Source organism: Bison bison, unplaced genomic scaffold (assembly GCF_000754665.1).
Source record: "Bison bison bison isolate TAMUID 2011002044 unplaced genomic scaffold, Bison_UMD1.0 scf7180017864068, whole genome shotgun sequence".
Taxonomy (NCBI): domain Eukaryota; kingdom Metazoa; phylum Chordata; class Mammalia; order Artiodactyla; family Bovidae; genus Bison; species Bison bison.
Genome location: NW_011494640.1, coordinates 7,867,451 through 7,880,530, shown reverse-complemented (window position 1 = coordinate 7,880,530; position 13,080 = coordinate 7,867,451). Strand labels below are relative to the sequence as shown.

Below are 13,080 nucleotides of genomic sequence, written 5' to 3'. Positions count from 1 at the left end.
AATAAATTGGTCCTTAGATAGTCCTCACTCTTGGAAAGTTCTTCCTCCAGGGAAAGACTTCTTTCATTTTATTTTCATCTCTGTTATTCCCCATGTACATTAACTCATACCTCAAAAACGGGCTTTTATTTATTGTCTTATTTAAATCTTTGTTATTCTTGGATACTGGGGTAGTATCGTAGTAAGTCCAGGGGTCTTGCAAGTAGTTCAGGGGTCAGCAGACATTTTCTTTAAAGAGCCAGATAGTAAATGTTAGGCTTTTAGATCATACAGTGCCTGTTACAGCTACCCAGCAAAACAGCCCTAGACAATAGATAAACGAGCAGACGTGTCTGTGTTCCAGTGAAACTTCAGCTGTAAATGCAGGCTATAGGCCAGATTTAGCCTGAGAGGTATAATTTGTTAACATCTGGCCTAAATTTGATTTGAGAATTTGGTTTGGTGTATTTATTACTTATTCGTAAGTTGGTACGCTAAATGTTCTAGGTCAGCATGTGTATTTCAAATGGAACAAAGGGAAAAAAAAGTTCTACTGTACTTATATTTCATGGCTGTTAAGAGGTTGCTTTCATTCATGTACCAGATATTTATTCAGAGGCTCCTCTGTGTTTGGCAGGCACTGAGAATACAAATAAATGGTGATGAATTGGAGAGAAGGCACCTGCCATGTGAAATTTACATTTAAAAGTTAGATAAAGGGTATTAAATAAATAATACATTGTGATAATATTGTATGTGTTTTGGTGTGGGGAATTTGCCCCTTTGGAATTGGTGGTCAGGAAAGACTTTATGGCTGGAGAGAGTGATGATGTAAGATGAGTTTGGAGAGTTAATCAGGGATTAGATCCTTTGGGACCTAAATAGGTGGTGACGAAGAATTTGATTCCTATGCTAAGGAAGCCATTATAAGGCAGTTTTTGCTTAAATTAAAAAACAACAACAAACTGGGATTAAATAAATTGAATTCAATGTCTTTAATCTGATCCTCCCTCACCTACCCATTTAGATATCTGGTTCACAAGTCTCGTGTCCTGGTGGTCTGCACATAGAGCTTGTGTGTGCCTGTTTTCAGTGACTCAGGTGTATATGTTCTAATTCTTGCTAAAAGAATTTTTAAAACCAAATTTTGAGATGGAATATACCACATGATCCTAAAAGGATTTATATAAATGCAGGACTATCTGTATCTTTACATAAGGCATATGGATAGTGTTATTATTTCTTTAAGCATTATTAGTTTGTATAAATCCTTTATAGATAGGCCGTTACTGAGAAATACCTGTTAGAAATATTAGCATAGTCATGCTCATATAGTCAGGGTGAGTATAGGAAATTTTAATAATGTAGTTTTTTTCCCCAGTATTTAACTTAAGTCATGACACATATTTGAAGTATATTTTTTTCTGATTATGAGTTTTTAGGACAAACTAAGGCCCCCAAAACCCTTATTTTCTGTCCCTTTTAGGGCAAAATGATATGTTGCTGACAGAATTTGTGTAGATCCATGGTAACTCACTAGAGAGTTTCAGTGTTTCCTGTTCATAATTATTTCTGTTAATCTTTTCTTTCTGCTCCTCAAAAGTAGATATTATGCTCATGAATTTTTCAGTTCTTTAAGTCTCCTATTATTTGTTCCTGTATTTTATAGGCAGTATTGTTAATTGCTGTAATTGTATCTTAAAAGAAGGAGGCAGTAATCCTCTCTCTACTGAGGAGAGAAGGGGCAGGAAAAAAACCCAAAAAAACTGAACTCTAGTTGATATGTGTAGATTGGCTTAATGACAAAAGTTTCTGTAATTCCAGAACATCTTCCTGTATTTTCCTTATTTTGTATCTTTGGACCTAGAGGTTACAGGTAGAGTCATGTCACATTGTTTGTTCTTTGTATCTATTTTACGAAAATATTGAGGTTGTCTGAATAAAGGTCAGTATCCATTGAAGCAGGTTTCTTTATTGTGTTGTCCTTGAAGGGATTATAAAACTATAACATGTCATATCTATTTGCCTGATGCAACACTTTTTTCTTAACTCTTTCTTTTATATGTGAGTAATTGAGAATTAGTATTTGATTTATTAGTATTGATTAGTATTAGTATTTTTGGTTTTCAGAATTGTTTGTTAAATTGCTTGCACTGCATGTATTTACTACGTGATTTACGTGCAGTGCTGTATATCTTTCATCTGCCCTTCTAGCCCTAGTTTTTAACCCTGTTATGTCTCCAAGCACCTGGTTTGTCGGGGTACACAAGTGGGTTTTCTTGTCTCCTGGAAGGGTTTAACTGATGGAGAATATTGTTAGCAGATCAAAGAAAAGAAGAAGGGAAAGGTTAGGATATTTACTTTCTTAATTTCTTTAGTGTGGGATTTCTGTAGCCTGGCTGCCTCTTCACTGAAGGTCAAAGCTCCCATCAAGTTAAGGTTGAGACCACTTCCTCTCCTCCTCCCTTTGCTGCCAGTAGGTGGTGATAGGCAGGCCCTGCTGTTGATAACGGAGAAGGCAGTGGCACCCCACTCCAGTACTCTTGCCTGGAAACTCCCATGGATGGAGGGGCCTGGTGGGCTGCCGTCTATGGGGTCGCACAGAATCGGACATGACTGAAGCACCTTAGCAGCAGCAGCTGTTGGTAATAACCCTGGGACACTATACTCTCACTGGTGATTTCCTGACAGCCTACTTCGGCTTTAAACAGTCTGTTGCAATTCTCAGATTACCCAAATTGAGTGGGTCATCTGTTTCCTAAGGCTGACCCTGACTGATAAATATACATTGAAATATTCTAGATTCTTTCAGTGTTTATCGTGATTGCAATTCTAAAGTGGATTAGCAGTAGAATAAGGGAGAAAATTATTTTGACAATTTCACGAATTTATTCCGTTGGTTGATGTGTGATTTTATGTTTAATTCTTCCATAAGGTCTGGTTTTAATATTATCAACCTGGCTGCTGAACCCTTAGTATGGCACAACCCATTGTTTCAGCATTATGGGGAATTCAAAAGTAGATGAGACACATAGTAATCCTAATACAGGGCAGTTTGTGGTAAGTTTCTTGTGAGAGGTACAAAGTGTTCTAGAAGTTCAAAGAGGGTGATTGTTCCGTTAAGACCACTTTGATTCTGTCTGCAGCAGGAATGAGAGACCCACAGTTTGCTGCGTTTCTGGTAAGACCTCTGCTTTCCAATCCTTGCTTACTTTGTCACCCCATAACACTCCACTGCAAACCACATAAGAGACTAGGCACCAAAGTAATAATAGCTAATGCCATTTAAAATCCACTTGTATATACCTGTTCTGAGTGGAAAACATATTAACTCATTTAACTCGTCCAGCATCTCAATGAAGCAGGTTCTCTTACCCACCCGAGTTGGAATTCACATTAAGGCAATCTGGTTTCCTCAACTAGGCTCATAACTGCCACACCTACCATATTATTCTGTAATTAAAACTAATTATCCATCTCCCCAAAGAGATCATCAAAACGAATTTCATCATGTATGAAGCCTTTTAAATGATGGCTTTCATGTGTCCTCCTTGTCCTCAGTGATGTTTCAAGGCCCCCAGCCCCATGTTATTGTCAGTAGAATTTATCACATGCTCTGTCATACCAGTCAGCCCCTCTCATTCAGTATATATTTTAACACTTCACATGATGAGTATTTTTTTTCTACTAATCATTTCTGGCAGTCCCAGTGTCCACATAATATACCTCAGCCTCCTGAATTCTTTGGCTATTTGTGTCCAGAATCCTTTGTTCTAGTTTAGATATCAGTAACTGTATTCTTAGATTTCAAGTGTAAGTGTCCTGTTTTCTGACCACCACTGCTCCTCTCTTCCCAGCTCATGCCCTCTAATTTCTGACTCCAAGAGTTCTAGGATAACCTTTAAGACCTCCAGTCCACTGATGCTAAATTTCTTCGTTGTGCATCATTCTTACCATGTTTCCGTTTTTCTTAACCTAGCTTTGATTCCATGGTCTGTAGGTCTCTTGTTATAACCACTCCCTTAACACCTGTTGTATTTTACCTGATTAAAGCCAGCACTCTACCTACTTTGTACCTAAACAGCTAAATGAGCCTGGAGGAAAACACAAAACTGTTTTGACTAATTCACTTTAAATACCTGTACCTTAAAACCTTAATGCTGTCTGATAGTTGTAGTTTATTCACGCTCTCATTATTCCTTCTACTCAGAAACCCTCTCTTTTCAGTTGAAGGTATTCATTATTTTACTCTTTTAAAAAAAAAAAAAGCCAAAACAAACATGGAGAAAAGAGAACTTTGTGTGCAGCGTTTTGATTCCTGGGTGGCTCAGATGGTAAAGCGTCTGCTTGCAATGTGGGAGACCCGGGTTCGATCCCTGGGTTGGGAAGATCCTCTGGAGAAGGAAATGGCAACCCACTCCAGTACTCTTGCCCAGAAAATTCCATGGATGGAGGAGCCTGGTGGGCTACAGTCCATGGGGTCACAAAGAGTTGGACACGACTGAGCAACTTCACAATAGGTTCATGATCAGAAGATCTACAAACCTGAAATAGCAGTTTCGAGGAGAATGATAGGAGCAGAAGCCATTTTCAGGGATTAAAATGTGAATGGATCAAAAGGAGGTAGGACTGTGACATTTTCCCAGTTGTGTCTCTGGAATACTGTCTTTGTTTCATGAATCTTGCCCAAGAAAAGATTTAATGGCTAAGTAAATTTGAGAAATGCTGAAAACTATATATAGTATTCGTATGGAAGGAAGTTTCCATCTGCTGGCCTAGATTTTACTAAAGGCTTGTTTTTCAAACTTTGGCCTATTTCACAATCACTGGAAGGGCTTGCTAAGACAGATTGCTGCATACCACCTCCAGAGGTTCTGATTTCACAGGTTTTGGGTGGCTCCTAAAAATTTGCATTTATAAGTTTTTAGGTGATGCTGATGCTGCCAAGTCCAAGAGATTGGAGGATCCCATTTTGAGAGTCACTTCACTTGAATAAGAAATCAACTGCCATGAGTGGCAGGTATAGCTAGAATTTTGAGCAATACAGGAAGTAGCCTTTGCAGGGTAGCAGAGTCAGAAATAAGAGCTGACTAACAACATCGTCAGTGTCAAGGGATTCCCTGGTGGCTCAGGCAGTTAAGAGTCTGCCTGCAATGCGGGAGGCCCAGGTTCATTCCCTGGGTCCAGAAGATCCCCTGGAAAAGGAAATGGCAACCCACTCCCGTTTTCTTGCCTGGAAAATCCAGTGGATGGAGGAGCCTGTCCGATCTGCAAGGAGTCGGACACGACTGAGTGACCACACACAACAACATCATGGAGCTTTGATAGTAAGATAGCATGAATTTGTGGTGGACCGAGGCAGTGAGTTTTCATGATTTTGCCTACCAGTTTGACCTGTCAGGGAGAAAGAACAGACCCTCTGGCAGTTAGTATGAAATTTTGAGTGACTTGTGCATGCGTGCGTGCTAAGTCACTTTAGTTGTGTCCTACTGTTTGCGACGTTATGCACTACAGCCCGCCAGGCTCCTCTGTCCATGGTTTTCCCCAGGCAGGAATACTGGAGTGGGTTGCCATACCCTCCTTCAGGGGATCTTCCTGGCCCAGGTATCTCTTATGTCTCCTGCATTGGCAGGCTGATTCTTTACCACTATTGTCACCTGGGAAGCCCTGAGTGACAGGCTGCTAATTCAGGTATCTATAGAACTTGTCATCAGGCACTCTATCTTTGCTCTGTGTTACCATGTTGAATGCCAAGACAGTTAACTATATGATCTGTCTTTAACCCATTTCCTTTTTGTTTGTATTTTTATTATTTGCTATTCATTAATTGTTTTTAGTTTAAAAAACTGTATGCGTTAGTTAATAGGGGTTTTGGAATACAAAGACTAAATGTCATAAATTATCCTAAGCTAATGCTTTCAATTGCAGTTTAATAAGTCTTTGAGCAAATGTCTTGTTTTCTCACTTGGAAATTTTTTAAATAAAAGAATTAGGAGCTACCAGTTATTTCTTTATAAATGTAATTTTAAAGCCATAGAATTTAAAATTTTTAAATTACATTTTGGGAGAATCATTATAGGTTTCTTGTTGAGAAGAGTCTCGTGTGGACTTTTTAAAAAATATTAATTTTTTTGGTGTATACTTGACTTACAACACTGTGTTAGTTTCATGTATACAGTAAAATGATTCTATACACACACATACGTATTTTTCTTTTCTTAGATTCTTTTCTCACATAGATTGTCACAGAATATTGAGTAGAGTTCCCTGTGCTATACAGTAGATCCTTGTTGGTTATCGTGTATATAGTAGTGTGTGTGTCTTCATCCCAAGCTCCTGATTTTTTCCCCCTTCCCCTACAGTTTCCCCTTTGGTAACCATAAATTTGTTTTCAGTATCTGTAAGTCTGTTTTTGTTTTGTGAATAAATTCATTTACATCTTTTTTTTAAAATTAGATTCTACATATGAGTGATATCATATAATATTTGTCTTTCTCTGACTTACTTCACTTAGTATGATCATTTCTAGGTCCATCGATATTGCTGCAAATGGCATTATTTCATTCTTTGTGTGGCTGAATAGTGTCCCATTTTATACATATGCACCACATCTTCTTCATCCATTCCTCTGCTGATGGACACTGAAGTTGTTTCCATGTCTTCGCTATTGTAAACACTCCTGCGGTGAATATTGGGGTGCAGGTACCCTTTTGGATCCTTTTTTTTTTTTTTAAGCAGCTAAGTATTTATTAGAGAAGCTGGTCCTCTAATAGGGTTTATATAGTACTTGCGGTGTAAGTTGCGTTACCATTCCTGAGTGTTTGCACTTCTTGGGCTTTTCCACGGAAATGTTTTTATAATAGACTGCCTTTGTGTTTGTTGTACTGCCTTAAGTAATGACTTTATAGTATTTGTATTGAGCCCAGAGTAGTAAGGAACCACAAGAAATGTTCTGAAACATGCTTGGGGTACATGGTAGGAGAGGAGAAGGGTGACTGCTTTTTTCCTGTCTTTATTTCTCCTGCATCTACTTCAGTGAGCATGCAAGTAAGCTAGAGAAGGATACTGCTTTTCCATCTCTGATTTCTCAAAATTTTGTTAAGCTTTGGAAGTTATATACTGTGTTCTTTTCACAGTGTTGTTCTTTAAAGTAATATAATTTTGGAAACTTGTGGACTTGTTTTTTAGAGCTTTACTGAGGAATAGTAATTATAATAAATTGTATATATTTAAAATGTACAATTTAATGAGCTTTGACATATGTGAACCATCATTATAGTAACATGATAACATACATTTTCATCATCCCCAAGAATATTGTTGTGCTCCTTCGTAGTGCATCCCCTGATCTGCATTCTGTCACCATAGATAAGTTTACATTTCCTCAAATTTTAAATGAATGGAATTACATAATATGTATACTATGCATGTATACATAACTATGTATACTTTGTTGTGGGGGGTTCTGATGTCTCTCAATCAGCATAACTGAGGGTATATTCACGTAGTTTCTTGTGTCAATAATTTGTTCATTTTTATTGCCAAATAAAGTATCTATATTGCCAAATATTCAAGTATCTAACTTGAATATTCGAAAATTATTAATTCACTTACCTGTTAATGGATATTGGGATTGTTTTCTGTTTGGAGTTAATGAAGCTTCTGTGAACATTTGTGTACAAATCTGAGCATGGACATGTACCTTTATATTTCTTGAGTTAAGTACTTACTTAGAAATGGGATGGTTGGGTTGCATGGTAGGTATATGTTTAACTTTTAAGAAACTGCCAACTATCTTCCAAACTGATTGTACCATTTTTACATTCCTGAGAGTTCTAGTTGTTCCACATTCTCACCAGCATATGATATGGCCAGTCATTTTTAATTTTTTTGGCTAGAACCTTTGTTATTTCAGAAATAAGCATTCTGTGTAGTTTGAGTTGGGTAGAGTAGTTATTTCTGGATTATCGTAATAAATACTTGTCAAAACACCAACTATTTCAATAATAATACACTTATTTATAAGAACGTCCAGAAATAACTGTTCTGTATCAAAAAACTTACTGGCACAAGAGAGTTAAACAATGATCTTTAGAGGAGAAAAGGAAAATTCTTCTAGGGGAAGCTTCATAAAGCATTTTCTCCATTACTTTTCTTTTTGGTGCGGGTCCTGGGGATCAAATGCAGGAACTTATGCTCCATTACATTTCTGATTGATATAGTTCATGAAAAAAGCCTCGCTTTGTCTTGGTTTAGTTTGTTTGGCCATTCTGGTGGTTTGTATGGGTGTCTGTGTAGTGGGGCTCAGTATTATTTTAATTTACATTTTCTACATGGCCTGTGATCTTGGGCTGCTTATTTGCCATCTGTATATCTTCTCTGATGAAGTGTCTGTTCAAATTTTCTATCCACTCTTCAACATATTGTAACTTCCTTTTATCAGTTGGTGGCTTGCCTTATCTGAAGAGCAACAGTTTTAAATTTTGATGAAGCACACTGTATCAACTTTTTTTGTACAGTTCTCTTTATACTTTGTATCCTATTTGAGTACTGCATCATTTTGTTTCTTTGAGTTTTACTAAAAAGTTAGATAATCTCTCTCATTTTTTAGCCATTGGGGGGGGAAAAGTATAGGAGGCAGTTATAAAGCTAGTCATAGCTGCCTTGTATTTTTCTTATATTATACTTTAAAAGCAAATTATATATGATTCTAGTACTTTTTATTTGTTTTTTGGTTGATTTTTAAACCTGTCAAGGATTTAAGAGATTGATTGATTAATTAATTAAGAGATTAATTTGATCAAATTCCTTTGTTTTATGGGGTGAAGGAACTGAGGTTCATAAAGGTTACATGACTTTGCTAATGATTTACAGTTTATGATTATTCTAAGATCAAACAATCTGAGGTCCTCTTAGATCCCGTTTCACTATTTATTTCCCTTTGAGGAGCTGGTCTTTGTGATGCTGTTGATAAGACTTTATTGCATGCTATAACATTAAAATAAATTTAGTTCCTTCATTTGTTGCTTCTTCATTGCTCATTGTGATTAATATCCTATTGAAAGCAATATTATTAAAATTAAAGTAGGTTAGCTTTCTGAATGAATCTTAATTATCTCTTAAAATTTCATTAAGATGTTGAATTTAACTCTTTTGTTTTTGTAATTCTTTCCAAAGGTCTGTAAACAGATTTGGCTAGGATTATTTGATGATAGATCTTCAGCAATTCCAGACTTCAGGGATCCACAAAAAGTGAAAGAGTTCCTACAAGAAAAATATGAAAAGAAAAGATGGTGAGTGAATAGTTTCTATTTAGAGCAAAGGCTCCCCAGATTGCATTAATTATGGGTAAGATTAGTATAACAGGAAGGAAGGAAATAAGTAGGTAGACAGGAAATAAGGAAGTAGGTAGATACTCATTATACTTTGGCTTTTATTGGATTTGATTTCCAATAAAATGGAAATCATTCTGCTTTGTCATAACTCATCTGTGCCTGGCAGTAGCCTTTTTGTCACCACCAGGCCTCTTAACCTTTTTTTGGGAAGTCGGGGATTCTTCCTTCTAGACCTTTACTACCCCTGTTAGCTTCTCTAGACATTATAGTCATGTAAAACCTCCTTTCTTAAAAATCTTCCTTCGTTTAGCATGTGTTTCTTTAGTTTCTTTAATATAGTAAGCACTGCGCTAAAGCACTCATGAAGCAGTCTATTCACTTAATTGCAGGTTACAATAATTCTTTGCTCAAAATATCCCTCTTTGCTCAAACTACCCACCCAAGAAGTCATTTTTCTACCTTGTTAAGAAGGAAGTGTTTATACTTTTTAAACTAGATCTGTCAGATGTTAATTTTTGAAAAGGAGTTAAAACAGATGTACGTGTGGCTAGTGAAGTGTTTTAAAGCAGAGCAAGGGTATATTCATAGAACTAATGTTCAGCTACTTTGAGCTCTTCATTTTAGCTGTATGAGAACAATTTAAGTCAGCTTACTAAGACTCATTAGTGATGAATTCTTGGTTATTTCTTTAGTGTGTGTATTTTAGTTTCAGTAGTGTGTATTTTCCTTCTTGAGAGGTTAAAAAGATGAGAGAGAATCATAAATAGAGGGATAATGAAGAAGTAATGGCCTCTTGTTTGCCAACTGTTCTAGTTGAGGGAATACTTGCTGTGGTTATGAGTGAGGTATCTCCACCTCCATTGGGTGAGCATAGTAGAAAGAAGTGGCTCTAATTTGTATGTTCTGTGAACTTTGTATTCTTACTGTTCTCTGGAGGAGACTAATTTTTGCCAGGGCCATATTCAGCATTACTAGAAACATTAGGTATGAATATAGAAGAAAAAATAACAGCAAGATTTTAGTTCAGGAAAGAAAAAAAAACTTGGAAGATGAGGTGATAGTAAAAACATGGTGCCATAAATAATTCTCTTAAAATGAGGCATATAATTATCTTTTTATCATTTTAGTTCTAAATTTCCAGACCTTTTATCCTGTAGTTAAGACCTTTCTCCTTGATAGCCTTGGCCTAATTTTTCATTTTCTCAAGTTTCACTTTTACCAGCTCAGAGTTAGTTTGAATAGAACTTAGCTGGGTTTTCAAATGCTTTACCTTCAGCTGATAAGAGGAAAGCGTGTGTGAATAAGAGTTGATAGAATTAAAACCGGAAGTCCCCTCTCTCTGCATTAGTGATAACAGCCACAAAATAAAATAATAAAAATTATTTATTCAGACCATAACCAAATAATTGTAAACCTCAAATAATTATTATAATTTGTGTTATCTTTTCTGTCCTGAGAAACAGAAAAGTAGTAAGAGTAAGATAAATACAAACTTCAGTTGGTGGGTAGGGGAGAGGGAGTGACAGCATTCAGGTAGGCTGGGACTTTTGCATTTTAAACTCATGTTCCTGCACACCTGTGACATGTACATAGTGGGTGGTACAGTGGGTTTGTAATGCGACATAAGTGAAAGCGAAGTCGCTCAGTCGTGTCCAACTCTCTGTGACCCCATGGACGGAGGAGCCTACTAGGCTCCATGGTATTTTCCAGGCAAGAGTACTGGAGTGGGTTGCCATTTCCTTCTCTGCGACATAAGCATTATCCAAATGCAGTCTCCCTAAAAACCCTCAATGTGGGCAGCTACACTTAAGACATTGAGACTGGTGCTGTCATCTAAAGGGTTTTTGAAATTATTCTGTTAACAAGTTTTTGAGCTCATTTCCTATGCTGTACATGTTTAGTTAGCTTTTGTACTTGTAACTATATAAGCCTTTGAGCCAAAGATTCTTACCTGATTTTATGCTTTAAAAAGGCTTGGCTATTCTCAGAAATTGGCATCACTACTGATAAGCCAAACTATCGGAAAATGTAACTTCCTGTTTTCATCTCTTCCATATACTGAAAAAACTGAAGTTTTATTGTTTGTGATTGTTATATAATTTGATAATAGCCAAGACTTGTGTACCAGAACACTGTATAAGTACTTTGTAAATGTTAATTTGTTTATACCTCATAGTAACCATATTTTAGTGTTTTAGAAGAAAATTTGGAGGCACAGAGTGCTGAAGTTGTTTGCCCTGGGTTTCACATCTGTTGAGTGATGGAGCTAGGATTTGAACTCTGATTCTGGAGCATAGACAGAGGACCCTGGCGGGCTACAGTCCATGGGGTCGCAAAGAGTCAGACACAACTGAGCACACACGCACACACATGTGGAACACAGTAGAAAAACTCTGCTTTTCTGCTTCTCCCATCTGTGTGATATGGGGAAGGGAGGTAGTTAGAACCAAACCCAGAAATTCTGTGAGCAAGAGCTTTCAAAGAATGCCAGCCCTGGAGACAGCACTGCCAATATATGGGCATTGTATTCTCACTTCCCCTCTCTCTTTCCTTTATTCCTTTCACCCCATGAATCCTTACGTGACTGGAGTCAAACCTAAAAGACCTGTAAGGTCTTATGAACATCTTTCCATGTCAAGACAGAGCAGCTGTGTATTATATAGATACTAGCATAACCCTTCAAGCATTTTTCTCCTGATGAATTTTGGTTTATTGCTGTTTTTTTGAAATTTTAAAGAGTGCTGTGGTAACATACATTTATTTACACTTAACCCAATTATTGCCTAAGGATAGGTTACTGGAAATGGTACTTCTGGGGCACAGAGTATTTTAATAGAGAGTAACAAAATTTGTAAAGTTTATACTCAGACCAAATGCGTGTCATTTTAATTTAAATTTTTATTAGGTTAAGAATATTTTCATTTCTGTGTCTCTCTTGGTGAATGTCTTCTGTCCATTTAAAAATTCAGTAGTTAATCTTATTCTTATAGATTTGTAATAGACCTTTATATTTTGGGCTATTAACTGTAACATAATAAATATTTTTCCTTCCTTTTGCTCAGCTTTCAAATGTTATTTATGATTTTACAGTACTTGATGAACTACAAGTCTTTTTTTAAAAAAACAGTTAATATTGTTATCTTAGAAAAACTGTAAGTAAATAATTGAAGCAAGTTTTGTGGTTGCTGTTTTATTACCTTTTCTCTGAATATTTTAATTAAGTGTACTCTTATGGTATCAATTCTTAGAGGGTTTTCAAATAAGATTAATAATGAAGCAGTCTTGTACAGAATATTATAGAGTTAAGCTTTTTGAGCTTAGTATTCCCTACCTCTTCCTTAGTTAACTGCCTCCTCAACTTTTCATATGTTTTAGGTATGTCCCACCAGAACAAGCCAAAGTGGTGGCGTCAGTCCATGCATCTATTTCAGGGTCCTCTGCCAGTAGCACGAGCAGCACACCTGAGGTCAAACCACTGAAATCTCTTTTAGGAGATTCAGCACCAGCACTGCACTTAAATAAGGGCACACCTAGTCAGGTGAGTCATTTTTAAGTCTTTGTAGAAGCTTCTACGTGAGGAGGATTGAGTACAATGAATTTGGGAATTAAGACAGTCCTAATGGTTTATAATACCTTAAAAGATACTTGGTTAAGTGGTTGCAGTGTGTCTATTTTTGTGGGTTTTGCTATTGCGAATATGAGTTTGTAAAGGTATTCAGGAGCATTGTCATAGATGTAACATATAGTGGTAAAACATGAATCTGTG

The 13,080-nt window shown here is 36.7% G+C and overlaps 1 protein-coding gene across 1 annotated transcript in view; it reads left to right on the top strand.

Moving 5' to 3' along the window:
• AGFG1 (ArfGAP with FG repeats 1) overlaps nucleotides 1–13,080 on the top strand; it is a 75,035-nt gene that overhangs the window by 38,568 nt on the left and 23,387 nt on the right. Inside the window, exons 5-6 of the mRNA XM_010837104.1 lie at nucleotides 9,157–9,272; nucleotides 12,690–12,852. Of these exons, the coding sequence (XP_010835406.1) occupies nucleotides 9,157–9,272; nucleotides 12,690–12,852 (279 nt within the window). The remainder of the gene's footprint in view (nucleotides 1–9,156; nucleotides 9,273–12,689; nucleotides 12,853–13,080) is intronic.